This window comes from Mastigoproctus giganteus, chromosome 8, assembly GCF_048544385.1.
Source record: "Mastigoproctus giganteus isolate SK-2022 chromosome 8, ASM4854438v1, whole genome shotgun sequence".
NCBI lineage: Eukaryota > Metazoa > Arthropoda > Arachnida > Uropygi > Thelyphonidae > Mastigoproctus > Mastigoproctus giganteus.
The window spans coordinates 16,943,143-16,967,250 of record NC_143582.1 but is presented as its reverse complement, the minus strand read 5'-3'; the positions used below and the strand labels follow the sequence as shown (position 1 = coordinate 16,967,250).

The 24,108-nt window shown below is 36.1% G+C and overlaps 1 protein-coding gene across 1 annotated transcript in view; it reads left to right on the top strand.

Moving 5' to 3' along the window:
- TrpRS-m (Tryptophanyl-tRNA synthetase, mitochondrial) overlaps positions 1-24,108 on the top strand; it is a 138,162-nt gene that overhangs the window by 107,277 nt on the left and 6,777 nt on the right. The window contains exons 5-6 of the mRNA XM_090380149.1: positions 16,187-16,269; positions 23,370-23,488. Coding sequence (XP_090236275.1) covers positions 16,187-16,269; positions 23,370-23,488 — 202 coding nt within the window. The remainder of the gene's footprint in view (positions 1-16,186; positions 16,270-23,369; positions 23,489-24,108) is intronic.

The window sequence follows — 24,108 nt, the reverse complement described above, 5'->3', positions numbered from 1 at the left end:
GATATCAAAGTTATTCTTTCCATCCAGTTCTTTTCTGACTACATCATAGTATCCAATCAAATTAGTCAGACAAGACTTTCCCTTAACATACCCATGCTGTGTCCGAGCTATAACTGAAGTCTTGTCTAGATGATCCTGCAGTGCTTCTTTAACCAGTGCCTCTATTAATTTCCCCGGAACAGAAGTTAAACTAACAGGTATGTAATTACCTGTGTCTCCCTTCGATCCTTCTTTGTGGATTGGGTCACATTTGCACATCTCCAGTCCATGGGTACCTCCCCTGAGTCCAGGGAAGCTCTCATAATTATGGCTAAGAGTTTGCTTACTTCCTTTGCCGCCTCCTTTAATATAACTGGATAGATTCCAGTTATTATCCACCTCAGGTACCTTTCTTATGTTTATCTTCAACAATTTCTCCTCCACTTTACTCTCAGTTATTACAAGATTATCTAGATTACTGCCAGAGTTGAATACACCTCTGGCATTCCCCTCCCTGAATAACTCCTTGTGTGAATGTAGACACAAAATATGCATTTAGTTTGTTAGCTACCTGAGCAGGATCATCAACAGTTGAACCATCGATATCAAGTGGACCAACCTGATTCATCCCCTTCCTTCTACTCTTTACATAAGTAAAGAACTTTTTGCTGTTTTTCTTTGAATCCTTTGCCAAAGATTTCTCGTAATCTGCCTTCACCTGCCTAACCTCTTTTGTAACTTGGTTGTAGACTAGCTTATATCTATCATAAGCTTCTGTGTCACATTAAGAGTAGGAGACCGGCAGAATTACTTAACAAGTACAGGTCACTGTTGAACAAAAGCCGAGAATTAGGGTTGAATTTGAAAGTGTCTGCAATTCTGCCCAGACACGATAGGAGGGAGTATATGATGAGAGCCTTGCCGATCAATTCGGCTCTGGAAAGATTGTGCAAGGCTCAAGGGGCAGAATTTTTTTCAGCCTGGACTGTACTTGTTAACAGGAGAGATTGCTTCTACAGGGATGGGATACACTTAAATAGAAAGGGTGCAAGAATATTTGCTGATGCTATCGAGGCAGTGTTAGGTGGGTCGGAAAACTGCTAGCTTGGGGGGAGACAAAGACCAATAGATTGACAGTAACCACTGGCAGAGGTGAAAGAGATTCTTGCACTGCTTCTATTAGAATGAGCAGAAGCCTGAAAACAAGATGCATGGTATTTCAGAGACTGCTGGGAACCATTGCGGTACAAGTAAACACATGGGTTGTGTTAGGGTAGCTAAGAATAGAAACAGGTGCAGGTATACTTGCGTGTACACCAATGCTAGGAGTTTATTAAATAAATTTGATGAATTTGAGGTATTGCTCAAAACATCAAAGGCAGATATTGTTGGGATATCAGAGACGTGGTGTCACACAGATATAAGAGATGCAGAACTGCAATTTGGGGAGTACAACGTCTACAGAAAGGATAGACAGGATAGAAAGGGGGGAGGGGTTATGCTATTAGTTAAGAAACACACAAAAACCAAGGAAGTGAAGCCAGTCGACATTGCCGGGCAGTGCAGTGTTGAGTCAGTTTGGTGTGACATAAGCATTGGGAGATCAAAATTGAGAGTAGGAGTGTGCTATAGCCCTAATGACTCTGATGAGTATAATAAGGAACTGTACAGGGAAATAGAGTGGGCCAGTAAATCGGAGAGTCTTATAATGGGAGATTTTAATTTCCCAGATATTGACTGGAATTTTGGGGCTGGTTACTCACACACTAGCAGGGCTTTTGTGGATTTATTGGATGATTGTTTTCTACATCAGCATGTTCGGGAGGCAACTAGAGGGAGTAATACTCTTGATTTGATTATCAGCAGTGATTCTTCATGCATTAAGAATCTGGAGATAAATGAACCACTAGGTGGCAGTGATCACAGTGTGCTGAAGTGGGACTTACTCAAAGACATAACTACCATTAGGGGTAAAGGGAAGGGTTATTGCTTCCGTAAAGGCGACTACGATGGACTGAGACAGTATTTAAATTCTATACAGTGGGACCAACTGATGATGTTACCAACAGCAAATTCAAAATGGGAAGCATTCAAAGAACTTATCTTGGAAGCTACTAGGCTTTACATACCAACTAAGAAATGTTGTTCAAGGTTTAGGCCAAAATGGATGTCAGATGAACTAATGAGGCATATGGCAGAGAAGAAAAATGCATGGGATACTTACAAATTAACACATGACACAGAAGCCTATGATAGATACAAGTTGATATGCAACCAAGTTACAAAGGAGGTTAGGCAGGCGAAGGCAGATTACGAGAAATCCTTGGCAAATGATGCAAAGAAAAACAGCAAAGAGTTCTTTACTTATGTAAACTCTAGAAGGAAGGGGATGAATCAGATTGGTCCACTTGATATTGATGGGTCAACTGTTGATGATCCTGCTCAGGTAGCTAACAAACTAAATGAATATTTTGCATCGACATTCACACATGAGGAGTTATTCAGCGAGGGGAATGCTAGAGGTGTATTCAACTCTAGCAGTAAGCTACAGAATCTTGAAATAACTGGGAGTGAAGTGGAGGAGAAATTGTTGAAGATAAACACAAGAAAGGCACCCGGGGTGGATGGGATCTATCCAGTTATATTAAAGGAGGCAGCAAAGGAAGTAAGCAAACCCTTAGCCATAATTATGAGAGCTTCCTTGGACTCAGGGGAGGTACCCATAGACTGGAAATGTGCAAATGTGACCCCAATTCACAAAGGAGGATCAAAGGCTGACACAAGTAATTATAGACCTGTGAGCTTAACTTCTGTTCCAGGAAAATTAATGGAGGCACTGGTTAAAGAAGCACTGCAGGATCATTTAGACAAGACTTCAGTTATAGCTCGGACACAGCATGGCTTTGTTAAGGGGAAGTCTTGCCTGACCAACTTGATTGGATACTATGATGCAGTCACAAAAGAACTGGATGCAGGGAATAACTTTGATATTATATACTTGGATCTTAGAAAGGCTTTTGATACTGTTGCACATGGAAAACTGCTACATAAATTGGAGCAGTGTGACATTGGAGGCAAATTGCTGCTATGGATAAAGGGGTGGTTGAGGGGGAGAAGACAGAGAGTGGTAATCAATGGACACTGCTCATTATGGACTAATATTATTAGTGGAGTCCCTCAGGGCTCAGTGTTGGATCCATTATTGTTTTCTGTATTTATAAATGATATTGATGATGGTATATCAAGCTTAATGTCCAAGTTTGCAGATGATACAAAGGTTGGCAGGGTTGTCAAGGACACTACTGACACTATGCTGCTGCAACAGGATCTGGAAAGGTTGAGCAGATGGGCTGAGAGGTGGCAAATGAAGTTTAACATTAACAAATGTTAAAGTACTACACATGGGAAAGAGCAACGTATCAACTCTGTGGTACTACACTGACAGTGGTAGAGAATGAAAGGGATTTGGGGGTAGTTGTGCAGGCAGATATGAAGTTCTCTGAGCAGTGCAGACGGGCTGCAAGAGTAGCTCATGGAGTACAGTCTGTCCTCGTATAGCACGATAGTTGCGTTCCTAGAAACCCTCGTGCAATGCGAAATCGTGCAATACAAACAACAGGCCCTATGGGAAAAGTAGGGTTAGGTGCCGACCACCCAAGATTGAACGCGCATTTGGAACCAAAACATTACCAAACAATAAATAATTGGGTAATTTTAATCGTTATAAAATACTTAACGTATTTTATAATGATTAAAATACGTAATAAAAATATTATAATAAAGTATTTTTAGTATTTTTTAATACTAAAAAAGTATTTTTTACGAGTAAAATACGTATTTTATTCGTAAAAAATTTATTATATTAAATAAAATAGTCGTAATAAAATACTTACGTATTTTATAATACGTAAGTATAAATTATAATACGTAAGTCGTAATAAAATATTGCTAATGCTTTTGCTTCTATCGTAAGCAAACTTGCTTTTTGTTTGATTTTCTATCCAAACAGATGACAGCCGTTCCATCTCTTCCAATTCTTTTGTCATAATCTAATGGATTTTAATTACACTGAGTTGTTCCTGCTATGAAAGTTGTTTTTATTTTCTCTGCATTCTTTGTAATTCTCGGCGTTGCCTGATTTAGGTCTATAGCACGTGCAATATCACATGGCCTTTCATTTCGCTCAAAGCGTTTCACAATTTCATATTTTTTCTCTATCGACAGAGGCGGACAGAAGCCTCTGTCGATAGAGAAACCACGGGGGAAACCACGATGGGCCGGAGGCCGGTGTGATTTTGACCATAAACCGTAGTATGAGGCCACTATAAATTTTCCCGGTTAAGAATTTTTGATTCAGTCCGCCTCTGTTTATCGATATTGCTTTTTTTTTTCTCTCTGAATCTGCAGTGTCTTAGCCAGAACGCTTCCTTTTCACACCTTTTAAGAAATTTACTCATTTTTAGGGAATAAAGCACAATTACAAAACGAGGAGGCACGCTTGATACACATAAACAAAGCTGTGCGTGTGTAGCAACTGAATAAACAACACCGTAAAGGCCGAGATACACTAACACCTCACATTTTACTAAAGCACATTTCTGGGGGTTACTACCATAAAACAATAAAAACAATTTCCAGTTGCGTTTCTGCTAGTGAAATCTGTTATAAACTGGTAGTGAACTCCATCTAATTGCGTTTGCTATTATATCGATAACTGGAATTGTGTTGGTTTTTACGTTATTATGGTGAAATGTATTTCCCCTTCATTGATATAAAACACATAAATACATTTTCAGAATCTTCTTCATTCCTACGTGTTGCGTTCAGTTGGGGTGATTCCGCGTTCGACTGCCATTTCTTGTAAACACAAAGGCGAATCGTGTATAAGCGAATTCGGTTCGTGTTATATAAGATAACGTTCCCCTATTTATAAATCGTGTATGATCGAATTCATGTAATGTAAACACGTGTGATACGAGGACCGACTGTATTGTCAATGATATAGAGGAATTTTTCCAGCAGGGATAAGGTGGTGATTATTCCATTGTATAAGGCAATGGTCAGGCCACACCTAGAGTACTGTATACAGGTCTGGAGGCCTCATTTCAAGAAGGATGTAGAGCTGCTGGAACGAGTACAGAGAAGGGCAACAAGATTAGTGAATGGAACAAAGGGGTGCTCTTACGAAGAAAGGCTTAAGTTTTGCAAATTACAGTGTCTGGAGACTAGGCACCAGCGAGGTGATCTGATAGAGGTGTATAAAGCCTTGAATGGTTTAAGCATGCTCAATGCTGATAGGATTCTTCCTCTAGCTCAGAAAAATCACCTGAGAGGGCATAAATTCAAATTGAGGAAAGACAGATGTAGGATAGACGTGCGGAGATTTGCCTTTAGCCAGCAGGTGGTTGGTTGGTGGAACAGACTTCCCTCCCTTGCGGTGGAGGTTGATAGCCTAAATAAGTTTAAGGCTCAGCTGGACAGGTATTTTGAACGAACAGAGGGGTGAAGTGGAAGTGGGGGTTTTTTTTTTTTTTTTTTTTTGGCTGATGCTGCATAAGCTTGCTTTCTTGCATCAAATGCCTCTACTAATGCTAATGCTAAACATGTTAATTTATGTATCCCATTCATTTTTCTTCTCTGTCACATATCTAATTAGTTCATCTGACATCCATTTAGGCCTAAATCTTGAACAATATTTCTTTGTTGGTATGAAAAGCCTAGTAGCTTCCAAGATTAATTCTTTGAATGCTTTCCATTTTGAATTTGCTGTTGGTAACATCATCAGTAGGTCCCACCGTATAGAATTTAAATACTGTCTCAGACCACCGTAGTCACCTTTACGAAAGCAAAAACCCTTCCCTTTACCCTTGATGGTAGTTACCTCTTTGAGTTAATCCCACTTCAGCACACTGTGATCACTGCCATCTAGTGGTTCCTTTATCTGCAGATTCTTGACTCATGAAGAATCACTACTGATAATCAGATCAAGAGTATTACTCCCTCTAGTTGCCTCCCGAACATGCTTCTGTAGAAAACAATCATCCAATAAATCCACAAAAGCCTTGCTAGTGTGTGAGTGACCAACCCACAAATTCCAGTCAATCTCTGGGAAATTAAAATCTCCCATTATAAGACACTCTGATTTACTGGCCCACTCTCTTTCTCTGCACAATTGCTCATTATACTCATCAGATTCATTTGGCCTATAACACACACACCTATTTTCATTTTTCCTTTCCCAGTGCTTATGTCACGCCAAACAGACTCAACACTGCATTGTCCACCAACATCAATTGGATGCACTTCCTTAGATTTTATGTGTTTCTTAGCTAACAGTATAACCCCTCCTCCCTTTCCGTACACATTGTACTCCCCAAAATTGTTTGTGATGTCCTTTATTCAAATTACCCACTTCACAACTCCACTTGGAAGTTTGTTCGAACAATTAATTACTCTCTGGCTGCAAAATAAAGAGCAACTACAAAACAAAAACTCTTCCTCAGAGAAGTGCAACATTTTAAAACTACTCAGCACAGGAGAATCTGGAACTAAATTGGCATTTGAATACAATGTTGGTAAATCTACTACTAGCAACATTAAAAATAACAAAGATAAAAAAAATTTTTTTTTTTTTTGTTTGCTTCATCTACTGACCAAAGACCAAATAAGTGCAAAACACTTAATTTAGGTGATTATCCTCTAATGAAAACTGTCGTATTTACTTGATTTCTTCAAGTGTGCGTGTATAATTCTTGATAACTAGGGAAGTTTTATACAAGAAGACAAAATTTTGTGTACTCTGTAAAATGACCAGAAATTAGTTTAGTATGCATCTTGTTATGCTATTTAATACACTGGCCACTTTGCCACCAGGAAACAGCAATCACTAGGAAGGCTCTTTCCCAGTACCCATCAATACACCACAGGGAGGCAGGCCTCGGTTACTGGCATACTGTCCTTAAGGGACTAATTCCCAAACTATAGGTAGTAGTTCAGATTCTGTGAGTGTCAGAAAATGCTATCCCTATACAGCATCCTGTGTCATTGAGGTCGCAAGTTTACAATGCTGATAAGAGCAGCTTATTTTGAAGAGTTTTACAAAAAAAACTGTAATTTATAAATGAAGATTCTGGATTAAGCAATAATCTGGATTAGTGAAGCAATCAACAAAGAACAGTGCCCATTAATAACCACTCTCTCTCTGTCCTTTATAATTCAACCATCACTTTATCCATGGCAGTAACTTGCCCATAACGCATACTCCTCCAGTTTGTACATATCTTTCATGTGGAATGTAAGAGTATGAAAAGCTGACTGAAATGTAGGTATATGATATCAAAATTATTTTTTTGTATAAAGTTCCTTGTATCATAGTAGCCAGCTTGGTCAGACAAGGTTTCCCCCTTAACAAATCCATGCTGTGATTGCCTTATAACTGCTTTCTAGTCAAGATGATCCTGAATTGGAACTACTATTATTATTCAGATTAATATCACCAATAGCTAAAGTTTGGCAGATGTAGAGCCAAGCTTACTGTGCTTGCATAGTAATAACCATACTGTATTTTTTATCAGTGCTATACTGCTGCTGTCTTTGGGAAAAATTACACACTTTATGAATATTGTTTGGTATCCAGAATTTTTTGTTAAGCAATAGCTGATCTTGCCTAATGCATTTGTTTTAATTTTGGTTTGTTTTTCTGTATTAGACATAAGAGGAAGAAGAACACTGTAAAATATCATATACAATATCAAGTCTGCTATCTTCAACTGGGCCAATGCATGGAGGGACACTAAAAAGGAAACTTTAGTGAATGGCTGGAAAAAACTCTTTTAAATATAGATGGTGATATTGACTTTAAGGGATTAGAGCCATAAGACTTTCAGATTGTGTTGAGGGCAGCTGGAGAGACTGAAATAATACAAGAAAATTTCCAAGATTGGCTTGAACTGGAAGAAGGAGATCCTGGATTTCAGATTCTGAGGAAGAAATTGATGCAAATATTATTAAGGATTTTGCTATGAAAGAAGAATCAGATAATGAACTAAAAAATCTACAATTAAGAAGAAACATCTTAGCTTTACAAGAGATGGCATTGAGGCAGTAATCTATTATGCGGACTCTCCAACAAATCAAAAATTGCAGGGATATTATGAACATCTAAGAACTGTGAGGGAGATCTTAATTAAAGAACAGCAGCAGAGGTCTGTTCAGAAAAACTTGACAGTTTCTTCAATCCTGCATTATTATGTTTAAAAAAATTCAACTTTTGTCTTTTGTATTTTCTTTTTATAGCTTTTAAATAAAGCAATGAATGAAGAAATTGCTTCACTAATCCAGATTATTGCTTAATCCAGATGATCTCTTGCTCCAATTAAGCCAGATTAACTAGGGTTTACTGTATTTTTCTATTTGAGAAAATGCAATACAGCAGTATAGAGCGATTAGCTTCTCCTTAAAAAACTACTTCATACTCAGCCTTGAATATCACATCAGTCAGAATTTTAACCTTGTGGTATTCATGGAGGACCTACAGATGACCCTCAAAAATATTTATTGCTTATTAATTATTGGTTCAAGGTTAATGACTGAAACTTTCAGTACATTCCTAAATGTAGACAAAGTTTTATTTGAGCAGTTTTGGAAGTGGACAGCCTATTACTTACTCAGAATTAATATGGAAAAAATCTGCCAGATGGCATGTGATCCCTTCTTGTTACTCTGTTTATCTTCTGCTTCATCATGCTTTCAATTTCAGCATAATGCAAACATAATGTTTCTCACCTGTTAATTGATGTTTCTGCTACAGAAATTAGATACTTTTTGTTTTATGTTTAAATATTGTACAAAATGTGTTTTTTTGTCTCAATCATAACCATCCTTACACAGGCTTCTCCATCATTGCCATCTGATTCTTGCTCTTGGGGAGAGAGAACATGTTTGAAACAACAGTTTTTATGCTGGATGCAGTGTACATTGGTTGGCCAAGTAACCCAGCTGCTTCATAACACATTCGACAATCACATCATTTCTCATTTTAGGGGTGTTTGTCCACCTCATTTTCCAGAGCTCAATAAATAAATTAAAAGTAAATTTTAGGTCATTCCCTAGGCAGCCAAGGCCAGAAACGTTTATATATATATTTAATTAAGAACAACTTTTCTTCTTTTTTTTTCTCTTTGCTTGGCATCAGAATTTAGAGTGGGTCATGCATTTTTTCTACCAGCATACAGGCTCAAACTTAGAACCACATTTGTTGCCACTCTAACCAGTGCACCAAAGCCAGCCGAGTCCTTGAAGTTTTTGGTTATGGGAATATTATATGTCCCTGTTACACAGTGTCAAGGACACTGTGTAATATAAAGACACATGCAGTTTCTGCTGATTTCAGGAATACATCACAAGGCATGTCACATACATTGCTCATGGCATGTTTTAGAGCATCAGTTGACCATTCTGCATTTCCAGCATATAGTGGATACAGATGGTCACTATATTTAATCATGTGAAAGCACGTTTTAAAACTTTTAAAACATGTTGGGTGTTTTACACCTCTTATTTTCAAAAAACAAAAAAAAAATAATTCTGCTGAAAATTACAAAAATACATTTTAGATATATGTAAAACATCTGGTGAGTATGGGCTTGGCAAACCCAGAGTCCTGAGCTGGATATCATCACTCTTCTCTTTCTTGGTGATGCCTTCTACTTCTCTCTCTCTCTCTCTCTCTCTCTCTCACACACACACACACACACACACACAGGGGGTAACTCGGGAATTTTTTTTTTTTTTTTCTGGCTGGTGCAGCATAAGCCTCAGGCTTCCTTGTACCATATGGCTAATAATAATAATATTCCTGTTTAAAGGGCCATTGAGTATACATATTTTCAAATGTGTGCTTTCACATATTATTGTTATGTATTTATATATAATGCTTATTATGTATGTAAATATTATTTAAAAACTATATATATATATATTTGATACTGTTAGTTACTTCTGTTCTCAGGTTTATTTCAAATTTGGCATGCACTCCACAGTATAGCAGCCATCTTGATGGAATACTGATTTGTTTTTTTTTTTTTTTTTTTTTTTTGCTGCCCTTTACTATGCAAAAACAATAATAAATCATTTAAACACAGAGTAAGATATTTATTGAACTAGTGGGAGAAAAAAAAGCCCAAACCTGTAAGACAACACATCAGCACTTAGCATTAGTAGGGGCATATGATGCAAAAAAAAGCATCAGCCAAAAAAAAAAAAAAAAAAACTTTCCCATTTCACCCATCCACTCACTCCAAAAGTTTGTCTAGTTCAGCCCTGAATTTATTTAAGCTGTCAACTTCCACAATGACAGTGGGGAGTTTGTTCCAGCAATCAACCACCCGCTGGCTAAAGGCAAATTTCTGCACAACTATTCTACAACTGTCTTTCCTCAATTTGAAATTATGCTCCCTCAGGTGTGGAATCTGAGCAAAAGGAAGAATCCCATCAGCATTGATCTTGCTCAAACCATTCAGTGCCTTATACACCTCAATCAGATCACCTCACGGTGCCTAGTCTCCAGATGCTGCAATTTGCAGAAATTAATCCTAGCTTCGTAACAGCAACCCTTTGTTCCAATCACTAATCTTGTTGCCTTTCTCTGTAATTGTTCTAGTAGCTCAACATCTTTCCTAAAATGAGGTCTCCAGACCTGTATGCAGATTTGGAGGCCCCATCTTTTACAGCACTTCCTTATGCTATTTTTGTAGAAGGCCTCACTTTGTTCTTGAAACATTGCTTCTGCTGCAGAAATTATCTCTGCATTGGCGAAAAAGAATGATTTCCATTCCAACCAAAAATAATTTGAACTGTGAAAAGAGGAAAAGGTCAGAAGTTGCCAAGTCAGAGGATTAAGGCAGGTGTGGCAAAATATGAAGTCCTAACATCTGGATAAAATCAGTAGTTGCAACAGCAGTGTGAGCTGGTGCATAATTGTGAAGCAACAGCATGCCTTTGCTGAGCATTCCATATCATATTTCCTTAATTTCCAGATATAATTGCTTCAGTATGTTGCCATAGTAATGTGCATTGATGTTGATACCCTTCTCCAGGTAATCTGTTAGAATAATGCCCATCTCATCCCAGAAAACTCACAGCAACACCTTCCCTGCAGATGATTGCACTTTTGCCTTTTTGGGAGTTGGTGATGATAGATGTTTTCCCTGTTTTGAAACCTGTTTTGTTTCTGGGTCAAAGTGATGTACCCATGATTCATCCATAATCACCATTTGGGGAAAAAACAAGTTACTATTGCTGTCATACATGCCGATCAATTCGGCAGAACAGGCCTGCCTTTTTTTCTTTCTGAAGATATGAGCAAGCAAGGAATCATTCATAGATAGTTGGCAGTTTGCCTTGCAAGAACAGGAATTTAATAATCAATTGACATTCAACTTTATCCATGATGGCATTCTGTCACATGTTCAGCCCTAAAACAAAAGAAACATAAGAGTTAGAGCAGTGAAACTTCTGGAATTTATTACTAGATAAACAAGCAATGCAGTCAATAAAACATAACATTCATAGAATACACAAAAGAAAACTTTTCAATATCCCAGTGGCTCACATCTGGTGAGTATGGGCTTGGCACGCCCAGGGTCCTGAGCTAGATATCATCATTCTTCTCTTTCTTGGTGATTCCCTTCTACCTCTAACCCTTGTTCTCTCTCTCAGAAATTTTTATTTGGCTGATGCAGCAAATGCCTCAGGCTTCCTTGCACCAAATATGTAATAATAATGCATCCCTTTTATTTAAATTATTGAAACTGACATTCAGCTCTTAAAATAGGCAAGGGAAATAGCTTTGGCACCCTAAGTGCATATCATTTAATGTCTTATAATGGGGGATTTTAACTTTCCAGATATTGACTGGAACTTGTCAGTTGGTCACTCACACACTAGCAAGACTTTTGTGAATTTATTGGATGACTGTTTTCTACAGGAGCATGTTCGAGAAGCAACCAGAGGGAGTAATATTCTTGATCTATCAGCAGTGATTATTCATGCATTAAAAATTTGCAGATAAAGGAACCACTGGGTGACAGTGATCACAATGTACTGATGTAGAAATTACTTAAAGATGTAACTACCATCAAGGCTAAAGGGAAGGTGACTACAGGGGTCTCAGACAGTTTTTAAATTCTGTACAGTGGGATCAACTGATGATGTTATCTGAGTGTAGTACACACATACTACACCCAAGGAAGTGGAAAGTGAAAAAGACTTGGGGGTAATTGTGCAGTCAAATATGAAGTTCGCTGAGCAGTGCAGATGGGCTGCCAGGGAAAGTCATGGAGGTGATTAATCCTGTTATACAAGGCAATGGTCAGGCCACACCAGGAGTACTGTGTACAGGTCTGGAGGCCTCATTTTAGGAAAGATGTAGAGTTGCTAGAACGAGTACAAAGAAGGGCAACATGATTGGTGAGGGGAACAAATGGGTGCTCTTACCAAGAAAGTCTTAAATTCTGCAAATTGCAGCACCTGTAAAGTAGACACCTGCGAGGTAATCTGATTGAGATGTATAAGGCTTTGAATGGGTTGAGCAAGCTGAATGCTGGTGGGATTCTTCCTTAAGAACCTGAGGGGGCACAGTTTCAAATTGAGGAAAGACAGTTATAGAATAGATGTGCCGAAATTGGCCTTTAGCAGATAGTTGATCGGTGGAACAGACTTCCATCTTTTGTTTTGGAAGTTGATAGCCTAAATAAAAAATAAATTTAAGGCCAAGTTGGACAGGCATTTGGAATGAATGGAGGGGTGAAATGGAAGGGGTTTTTTTTTTTTTTTTTTTTTTTTTGGCTGATGCTGCATAAGCTTGCTTTCTTGCATCGTATGCAGGGCCGGATTTACGTATAAGCAAAATAAGCAGTAGCTTAGGAAAAAATCCCATAATTTCCCACGAAAAGATGTCGATTACTTTAGATTTTATTTGGCAAAATTACAAGACTTAGCTCCCGATATAACGATTCGGTGGTAGCTTAGCGTCTAGACATAAAACAAAAAGTAACTAGAAATGCCACTGATCCGTGGCTACATGGAAATGTTTGGCAGCGCCCTCGTGGTGCTACTAGGAACTGCTATAGTTGAGTTAAGGCAGGTTGCCGGTCACCTATGTTAGTTTCTCATTGAGTTTTATAACCTAACTAACAGCTTGTTGTCTGTTATAATTTATGGACGTCTTTCATCTGAATTTATTTACATTTGTATCAAATACATTGAAATAGGTTAGTTTCTTTTCTTTATTATATCTTAGTATCTGATGTTCATAAACTATATCATAAATAAAACAAGCCTAATCATTGTTTAGTATCAATCTACAGTACCTAATATCTCGTTTTGTAAACAACAGAATATATAATAATTTTAATATACTGATTGATAGTTTTTTTTCCAAGTATAATATATTGAAATACTGCAATTTCCATTATTTTAACAATATAAATGTTGTATACATTGACTAATTTGGGGGGGGGGGGAATTTGTGCTTAGGGGCCCCGCAATACCTAAATCCTGCCCTGATCGTATGCTCCTACTAATGCTAATTTCTTATTTGAATAATTGAACTGAAAATACCGAATTTATTCAAATATTGTGTGCTTTTTTTTTTTTAATTTAGCACATTTATTTTCTTTTATAAGCCAGCCATATACTAAAATTTTCAACATGAAAATCTTGGTATATAGCTTATAGAAGTTTCATGGAATGCAAAGCCATTTAAAGTTCATTAAAGCAATATGAATGCATGCATCTGCCAGCCACAGACTGACTTCAGCAAGCTCCTGAACATAACATTGTTTGTGTCAAATGTGTATAAGGATGGACTTCTACAGTTATAATAAGAAATACTTGAAGAACTATGATATTTCAAACAATTTAGATGGCCCAGAATTCATAATGGGCCATCTAAATTCCAATGTTCATAACATCAGCAGAGGCAATGTTGGGAAGACATTATGGAAAATAACAGTGTTGCATTTAATTTTTGTCCTGCTGGTGCCATACTTTAGATATATAAGATTAGATATTATGCATCTGGAGTAACATAAAATTATTATGATGCTGCAGGTTTTTTTCTTTTTTACTTACCAACAATTAATAACCATCATTCTAAAAGAAGAACATGACATGTGTTTATTATAATAAAACTATTTTAAAATGATGATGCAATTAGAGAGAGAGAGTCAAAAAATGGAGAATACCATATTTGAATGCACTATACAGGTAGCCCTCGTTTTGCTCTGGTCCAGTTTGTGCCAGTTGGCAATAGTGCCGATCACTGACCACTAGCCATTTTTATTTATTTATTTATTTATTTTTTTTTTTTTTTGCAATTTTTTTATAAATTGAAAGTTTAAAATCGTCAGACAAAATTTATCGGCATTATACTGTGCTATGCATCATGCACTGTTCACATGATTTAGAACAATCTGAGCCAATCAGCAATTAGCGCAATCGTATCATAGATGAGAAAGATTCCCGCCCTCAAAGTAACCACTCGTGGATGCGGGTAGTAAAGGTCCATGTGGTGAAGCATTCAGTTGGTTGTTGTTTACACTATTTACATGTGTTAGAAATTTATTATCCTAACATATTTTTTATTAATTGTGCTATTGATAAATTAAATAATAATAATAGTGATAGCCGTGTGCAGTTTTTTCCAATCGTGTTATAAAGTTTTTAATTTGATAGAATAAAGACACGCCATGTCTGGTAAAAGTAGTTAATTGAATTCTAGTGGAATCTGATGAAAGCCGCCCTAATGTGTGTAGGGCTATGAATATGCCTCCATTGACTATTACTACAACTATGAAGAATGCTAATAAAATAAAACAATCGATGCAAAGTGGTAGTTAAAATTTTTGGTGCCCAGAACCTAACCCTGTGATTTCCGATTGACTCTATTATATAAAGGGTTCCATTTGTGCCTGTTCCCCCAGGAACCTAACTCCGACGTAAATCGAGGGCTACCTGTATATATATAACTTGGTAGTTTAGTTCCTACAAAATCTTGTGTAATGCGAAATCATGTTATACGGGACTAAGAACCATAGAGAATTAAGGTTACGTTCCAAAAGCTATCGAAAATACACTTTTTTTTTTCTTTTTTGTTAATAACTATTGGAAACTTAATTTTTATAGTAGTAATAACTTAATATTTTAACTTTATTTTTATAATAGTAGTAACTTAAATAGTAATAACTGAACAAACTGTGATACTTATATATGAGATAATGTATGTTCAGTTAATTTTGTGTACCTTCTGCTCTCTTTAAAAGTCATAAACTGCACTCTTCAAAGTCACAATTCTTTTTTATGGTCTCAAACAAGCACAAGTTCAATAGCACAGAACCTAGCCCAGGAATCTCCCAACAAAATACATTGGGCTCGCTTTAAATGATACGTGAAAATCGGAAAAATATTTTCCAGTTAGCAAAATAAAAATAAATTTACACTTACATACATAGCTTAATTAATACATACTGTAATATGTACATACTAACTAATTGATATTTCTGTTCACTGAGTTTTTTTTTTTTTTTTTGGTTTTAAAATGATAAGCAATTAATAACAAAAAACGTGGCATGTACAAGTTGCAACAAACACAATATGCACAAGTGAGATATGGAGTTTCTGAACATTTATTTATGTCTTTTATATGATTGAGTATTTGATGGAAGGGGAAACACATTTCGCCATAATAACGTGAAAACCCACAGAATTCCAGCTATTGATGCTGTAACAAATGCAAGAAGATCGAGTTTACTACCCATTTATAATTGATTACACTAACAGAAAAGCCCAATAAACTAGAAACTGCAAATTTTTTTTTTATTGTTTTATGGTGGTGACCTCCAGAAATGTGCTTTAGAAAAATACCATGAAGGCAATAACGACTAGCAAGTCAACAGCAGGGATTCACAAAAAGGAATAGAAACGTTGAAAATTACATCTAACGTAATAGCAGGGTTTTTCCTAGCACAAAAGCTCAAAAATACCGTGTAATGCGAGACTTCCCACAATTTTCAAACCGTGTTAGAGCGAAATTTCTTTTTTTGGTAAAGCTTATATGCATCTTTTTGGGGCATGTGGTATTTGGATATATCTGATATTGAGTTTTAATTAGTAATAAACTAAAATATACATTTTTATATCTCATTAGGAAAAGTCAGCAGAATTAAAGGATGTTCCTTTGAGTTTGTTTGTCTATCCAGTCCTTCAATGTGCAGATATACTTCTATATAAGTAAGCTTTTAGTTATTAGTTTTATAGTTAAAGAGGCCTGTGCGATTTGGATTCATTGTGGTGAATTATTATGTAGCACAGAGTGAAACAGAAGACAATAAATAAATGACAAGTTTAATATTAAATTGTAAAATGCATATATTAAATACATACAGTACAATACGTCACAAACATAGGCTTCAACATCAAACAGTTAAGTTTTACATCACGCAGTTCACTATGCATGACTGGCACTACATGCCCTTATGGTCTAAGTTCCTAAACTGTCAGTTTGACTGATGAAGGTTACCATAATAACCAAAAGCTATATGTACTGAATGTATTTAATATGTGTTTTACAATTTAATATTAAACTTGTCATTTATTTATTCTGTCTTCCGTTTCGCTCTGTGCTACATAATAACTCACCATTATTAGTTTTATTAATTTGTAATAATTATTTTCTGTGTGTTTATGGATACATGTGATCACATGATTGCACTCGTGCAATTTTGCTAATAACAAGCCTATCCATGTGCATCCTCAGTTATCTAAGCATTCTTGAATTCTGTTTGGTGAATTCTGGTGATAATGTTTGGATAACAAGCATTACAGATATGAAGTTTGTTCATTATACAACCAGTAAGTTACCTCAAAAGCACATACCAGAGAGATGCTTTTTTAGCACATCTACTTTTAATGGTCATTTTAGCTTTAAAAACAAAACGTAAAAATTAAAAAAAGAATAAAGCGACATGGACCTAGTAAAATCTTTGTTCATACTAGATATAAAGTTTTTTACTTGCTTTGTTACACAGACTATGTAGCAGGGAATTCTTACATATAAATAATTAAGATTAATATTAAACAGTGAGCCCATACCATGATTTGCATTCACCGATGTTATGTGCATACATACATCAGCCTTCAGTTCTTTTGATAGCCCAGTAAGTTTGCAACTGATCAATCACAGCCAACAGATAATAGAGCAATCCTCTTACAATACAAATACATTTTGCTTAGTGAATATTGCTGTTTATTTATAGTATAAGACTGAGACAAGTCATGATTTGTTTCAGATTATAAGATGCTTGATGCATTCATAGGTTCTCTTTCACTATGTACAAAAGAATGGTTTTCCACTACATTAGCAGTAAGGAAGTTAATGTACAGGAGTACTGATAGACATTGGATACAAAGCCCAAGGCCTCAACACAGAAAACTTTAAAATATTTCTTAAATTATTATAACAAAATTTTTTGACTCATTGCTCAGTAATAATATATGCTTTGTGAAAATGAAATACCATAACTGAATGTAAAACCAGAGATCAAAGTGGCCATAAATCCATTGAAATTATCCAACTTCTTCAGAAGTTGGATAATTTCAATTTGTTAAGGTTTAATCTTGAATTAGTTAACAAATAGCTATTAGCAGCCATCAGGTAAAAAATTGTTTTAATAGTTTTAAATAATTTTACATTAGTTGTTAATTTAGTTAATAAGATTAATTAAAATATTTATGCTCCTGTAATGTTGTTTACAATACCATCAGCCTCACACACAAAGACAGTGGTTTACAAATCATTTATCTGAGACCACTATAGGTTACTACAGTGATCTCAGACAGTTTTTAAATTCTATGCAGTGGGACCAACTGATGAAGTTACCAACAGCAAATTCTAAATGGGAAACATTCAAGGAATTAATCGTGAATGCTACTAGGCTTTTCATACCGGTTAAGAAATACTGTTAAGATTTAGGCCTAAATGGATGTCAGATGAACTAATGAGACTCATGGTATAGAAGAAAAATGCATGGGATGCATATAAATTATCAGGTGACACAGAAGCCTATGGTAGATATAAGGTAGTCTGTAATCAAGTCACAAAGGAGGTTAGGCCAGCAAAGGCAGATTGAGAAATCTTTAGCAAAGGACACTAAGAAAAATAGCAAGAACTTCTTTACTTATATAAACTCTAGAAGAAAGGGGATTAATTAGATTGGTCCACTTGATATTGATGGTACAAGTGTTGATGATCCTGCTCAGATAACTAACAATCTTAATGAGTATTTTGACATTCACACATGAGGAATTCTGTATGGAAATGGAGGACAGAATCTTATTAAACTCTAACAGAGAGCTTAATGATTTTGTGATAACTGAGAGCAAAGTGGAGGAGAAATTGAAGTTAAACATAAGAAAGGCACCTGGGATGGATAGGATCTATCCAGTTATATTAAAGGAGGTGGCAAAAAAAGTAAGCAAGCCCTTAGCCATAATTATGAGAGCATCCTTGGACTCAGGGGAAGTCCCCACGGACTGGAGAGGTGCAAGTGTATCCCCAACTCACAAAGGAGGATCAAAGGGTGACACGAGTAATTACAGACCTGATAGTTTAACTTCTGTTCCAGGGAAAATAATGGAGTCACTGGTTAAAGAAGCATTGTAGGATCATCTAGACAAGACTGCAGTAATAATTCAGACACAGCATGGGTTTGTTAAGGGAAATTCTTGTCTGACAAATTTGATTGGATACTATGATATGGTTACAAAGAAACTGAATGCAAAGAATAATTTTGATATCATATATTAGAATTCAGGAAAACTTTTGATACTGTTGCACATGGAAGACTACTATACAAATTGGAGCAGTATGGTATTAAGGGCAAGTTTCTACAATGGATAAAGAGTGGTTGAGTGGGAGAAGACAGAGTGGTAATCAATTGACGCTGCCTTTCGTCGACTAATGTTATAAGTGGAGTCCCCCAGGGTTCGGTGTTGGGCCACCTGTTGTTTTGTTTATTTATCAATGATATTGATGAAGGTATATCAAGCTTAATATACAAGTTTGCAGGTGATACTAAGTTTGATGGTGTTGTTAATGATGATAATGACAACGTTCTACTGCAACCGGATCTAGAAAAGTTGGGCAGATGGGCTGAGAAGTGGCAACTGAAGTTTAACATTGACAAATGCAAAGTACTGCATATGGGTAGAAGTAATCCCGGGGGAATGTACAAACTGTGTGGTACTACACTTAGGATGGTAGAAAATGAAAAAGACCTGGGAGTAATTGTCCAGTCAGATATGAAGTTTTATGAGCGGTGCAGACAGGCTGCTAGAGCAGGTCATGGGGTGTTGTCAATGGTATTCAGCAATTTTGCTAGTAGGGAAAAGGAGATGATTATCCCTTTGCATAAGGGCCGACCGGGCTAGCCGAGTGGGTAAAGTACCTGCCCGGCAACCCAAAGGTCGCGGGTTCGATTCCCGCCTCGGGCTTCGATCAAAGTACTGCAAAAACCTTGGGAGGTGCAATATGGCCACAGAAGCCGATGCGCCAACAACTACCAAATTAAAAAAAAAAAAAAAAAACCTTTGCATAAGGCAGTAGTCTGGCCGTGTCTTGATTACTATGTACAGGTCTGAAGGCCTCATTTTAGGAAGGATGTAGAGTTGCTTGAGCATGTACAGAGAGGGACAACAAGCTTGGTCAGGGGAACAAAGGGGTACTCTTACCAAGTCAGGCTTAAGTTCTGCAAATTGCAACAGCTGGAGACTAGGCACCTGCAAGGTGATCTGATTGAGGTGTATAATGCCTTGAATGGGTTGAGCGAGCTCAATGCTGATGGGATTCTTCCTCTTGCTCAGATTACGAACCTGAGGGGGGGGGATAAATTCAAATTGAGGAAAGACAGATGTAGAATAGATGTGTGGAAATTTGCCTTTAGCCAGTAGGTAATTGATTGCTGGAATAAACTTCCATCTGTCTTTGTGGAAGTTGATATCTTAAATAAATTCAAAGAGGAACTGGATACACTTTTAGAGGGAATGGATATGTGAAATGGGGTTTTTTTTTTTAACAAAGTTTGGAATTAAAACTGATTAAGGCTGCTAACCTTTCCAAGCATCTTAATTGATTAGGTTGGTTGAAGATTACGTTAGAATAGGAATGGAGTTCCCCTCCCCCTAGGATATACTTATTATGGTTCTTATTTTTGTTTTTTATCTGCTCTAATACTCTGCTTTTCAAAATATGTATGTGGTTATTGTCTGTCTGCATGCCTCTGTTTCGGTTAATATTGTTTGTTATACCGATAGTGTTATTTGTTGTAAACCTGGTGTACAACCCATATTTTTTGACTGTTTTTAATCTGTTCACTAATTTGGAGAACATGGAATGGTAATGTACTCTTTTTTTTTTTTTTTTTTTCTTTTTCCTGTTTGTTGAAATATTTCTCTTTTGTTGATTTGCTTTCATTATGAGTTTTTGTGGGTACCCATTTTTGTTAAATATTTCAGAAATTCTGTTCATTTTTCTTTTGAGTGGTTGATCTTTACATAGTCTGTAAATCCTACAGATAAAAATTTAAGAATGCCTACTTTTATGTTTATGGAATGATTAGAATTAAACTTTATAATAGGTCCTGTCTCTGTTGGTTTTCTGTACATTTCTATTAAAAGAGAGAATTATTATGCTTCTTTAACAAGAGATCTAGGAATGGTATGCTATTGTCCTTTTCTATTTCTATTTTAAATTTTATGTGTGAATGAACATGATAGGAAGTTGTGAAAGTTTTTTAATTCTATCTTTAATCATTGTGACCAAATGATTAGAATGTTGTCGACATATCTACCCCAGTATATGGGTTTTAAGGGAAATTGTCTAAGGTTATTTCTTCAAATGCTCCCATGAAGATTTTTGTTAGTAGGGGAGAGAGAGGGTTGCCCATGCTTAGTCCAACTTTTTGTTTGTATAGGTGTTGGAGAACTTGAAGTAACCTTCCTCAACTGATAGCTCAGTTAAGTCCAGGATATCTTTTGTGTTTGTGGGGGGGTTAATAAGTCTGTGTTGATAACTTGGCCAATTTGTTGCTGTATTACGGTTATTGTTTCATTTAGAAGGATATTGGTAAACATTGTCTATGCCTTAAGTTCTAAAAATTGCAGTCTGGAGACTAGGCACCTGCAAGGTGATCTGATTGAGGTGTACAAGACCTTGAATGGTTTGAGCAAGTTCAATGCTGATGAGATTCTTCCTCTTGCTCAGATACCGCACCTGAAGGAGCATAATTGTAAATTGAAGAAAGACAATTGTAGAATAGATGTGCGGAAATTTTCCTTTAGCCAGCGGGTGGTTGATTGCTGGAACAAACTTCCATCTGTTGTTGTGGAAGTTGCAGTTTAAATACATTCAAGGCTGAACTAGACAAACGTTTTGAGTGAAACAGGAAGGGTGGTGTTTTATATAGCATCGGCCAAAAAAAAAAGTTTGCTTTCTTCCATCGTATGCCTCTACTAATGCTAATGTCAAACAAAATTAACAGTTCATTGTTATTGAGGTGTAACTTTTGAGTTGTTTGTGTATGCGATGTGTGTATTTTATGGATCTTGGGTTATTCAAGAGAATTGGGGTAATTATACTAACCACTGTACTGTGTTGCATCTGTGTGGGTTTTTCCATTGACAGTGGATCTGATGGGATATCCTTCTTTGTGGACTTTTATGTTACCAAATAAGGTCAGGGTTTCTGGGTTATCAGGAATTATAGGTTCTGAATAAGTTATTTTTTATTTTGTTTTCTGAGTTAGATGTTTTAGTTTTGCCTTTATCTTACTGAACTAGACAATCTTTTTTTGATTATAGATTGTTATCTGTTAATAGCTTAAGTACTGTTGTTTACAATATTAATTACTTCAATGGTATTCCCTTTATCTGCTTTTGTAATATGTATGTTACTGTCTGATTGTAGTTGGGAGAGGGTTTTTCTGTTGGTAGTTAATATATTATTGTATATTTTTGAACTCTTGATCATGCTTTTATGTAGGGTATTTATAATTTTGAATGATTCTGAGTATTTTGTTGCTGAAAATTGTTATTTAGTTGGTGGGGATTGGTGCAAAATTAAACCTACATTTACAATTTCCAATTCTGGAGGAAGAGAGAAAGAACTCTATTAATTAGGTTGATTACTTTAGGGAAATGGTTACCAACTATGGAATTGGAACCAAATAGTAAGATTCCCTAAAGTAATCAACCTGACTAGTAGTCCCCCCCCTCCAACCCGAATTAGAAATCTTCAAGGATGGAAATGTATATAATCATCTGACTCGAAAATATCAACTGCGAGACCCTGAGTTTTTGCCCGCTTCACCCATTGCCTTTGCCACCAGTGTAACTTGGCAGTTAATTGCCTGTTTGAGATTAATGGCTTTTTATTTGTCCACATTCATAAAGTCTTAGTCTTGAGTAATTTTGTTTACACGGAATTACGTAGTGTTTCAGGAAATGCAAGGCCCAGGAAAAGCCTGTGGTCATATTCATTATAAGATGGACTCTATTTTCATTATGTGCAGCATGAATGAATTGCATAGCAGAAAGATACAAGTTCATCCATTACGCTAATTCTGTGAAGTAAGTTGTTAGCGACTAATTTGAGTTGCTAAATATACGTGTTTTAAAATGTGCATGGAAAAGCAAATTTTGAGAAGTAGGTTAGAAAATTTTCCATTTGTTGATTTCAAAGTTTTATTATTAAGGACAATTAAACAAAATGATAATTTATTCTGTGGGTCCACCAGTAAAGCTAGGAACTAAAAGGAGTCCAAGACAAAAAGGGTTTGCATGATACTGATTTAGTCTTGTGTGAAGAAATTGTTTTTTTACATCATATCATGTGACGGTTGCACTTATTATGGTCTTATAAATATTAAAATAGAAGGAACTATGTTTCGTATTTGTTTTTCTTTTTTAACAGTAGAATTAATAAAAAATTCATTTCATTGAAAATTAATAATCATAAAAAGCACATTTTTAAATTTAAGTTTGAAAACAAAGTTTGTTCTCGTGCTTTAGTGGTGTATAAAGTTGGAGCTAAATAGTATAACATTCAGAAAATGATGATTTAATGCACTCATTCATATTTAGTCTTGCTACCAGTTGCTCCATGTGAAGCACAAAATAGAACTCCATATTTTATACTAAATGGCAGGCTAACATATATATCAATATCTTGTACATTTTTGCATGTGTGTATGTGCATGCGTGTGTATTTATTTAATATCACAATTTTATTTTATAATCTTAAAACAAGTACACATGTAACTATTCAAATTTATCAGGGCCACAGATGTACCAATTGGAGATGATCAGCAGCAGAACATAGAGATTTGTCATCAGGTGGCAAGATCCTTTAACAAAAAATATAAATCCATATTTCCATATCCAGTGCCAGTCCTTGGTATGTTATCTTATTTTATTTTTTTTTATCAGTAGCTAAAGGTTTAATTACTTTTTTTATATAATTGGATAGATTCCATCAGTCTCTTGTGTACTTATAGCAACATCTTCTCTTCCAGCTTCCTTACACTTATCATAAAGTTGTTTAACTCCAAATCATTATTAGATAGACTGTTGGTATTCCCATCTCTAAAAACTTCTTTGCATGTGTAAATGTAGATATACAACAATTAAAGGGTTTGTGAACATGCTTCACGGACTCTTTAAGTGCCATATATACGTTGCGGCAAAAGGATTGCATCTCCCACCTACGCATAGAAAAATTTCTCTTATTTATCTTGTCTTAGCAATAAAGAGCAACTAGTTAGATTCTGCTGGATTCCAGGACATTCTGGAATTCTAGGAAATGAGCAGACTGACCACGCTGCAAAAAACCTGTCAAATGCCTTAATATACCACCAGTTACCTATAATGACTTCACCCTGTTATTGAATAAGCCAGTGAAGCTAAATGGATTAAAATCTGAAAAAACCAAACAAATGGCAAGTCATCCTTGCCAAGCTGCATACTGGGCATTCATACCTAACACACACTTTCATCTTAATAAAAGATGATCCTCGC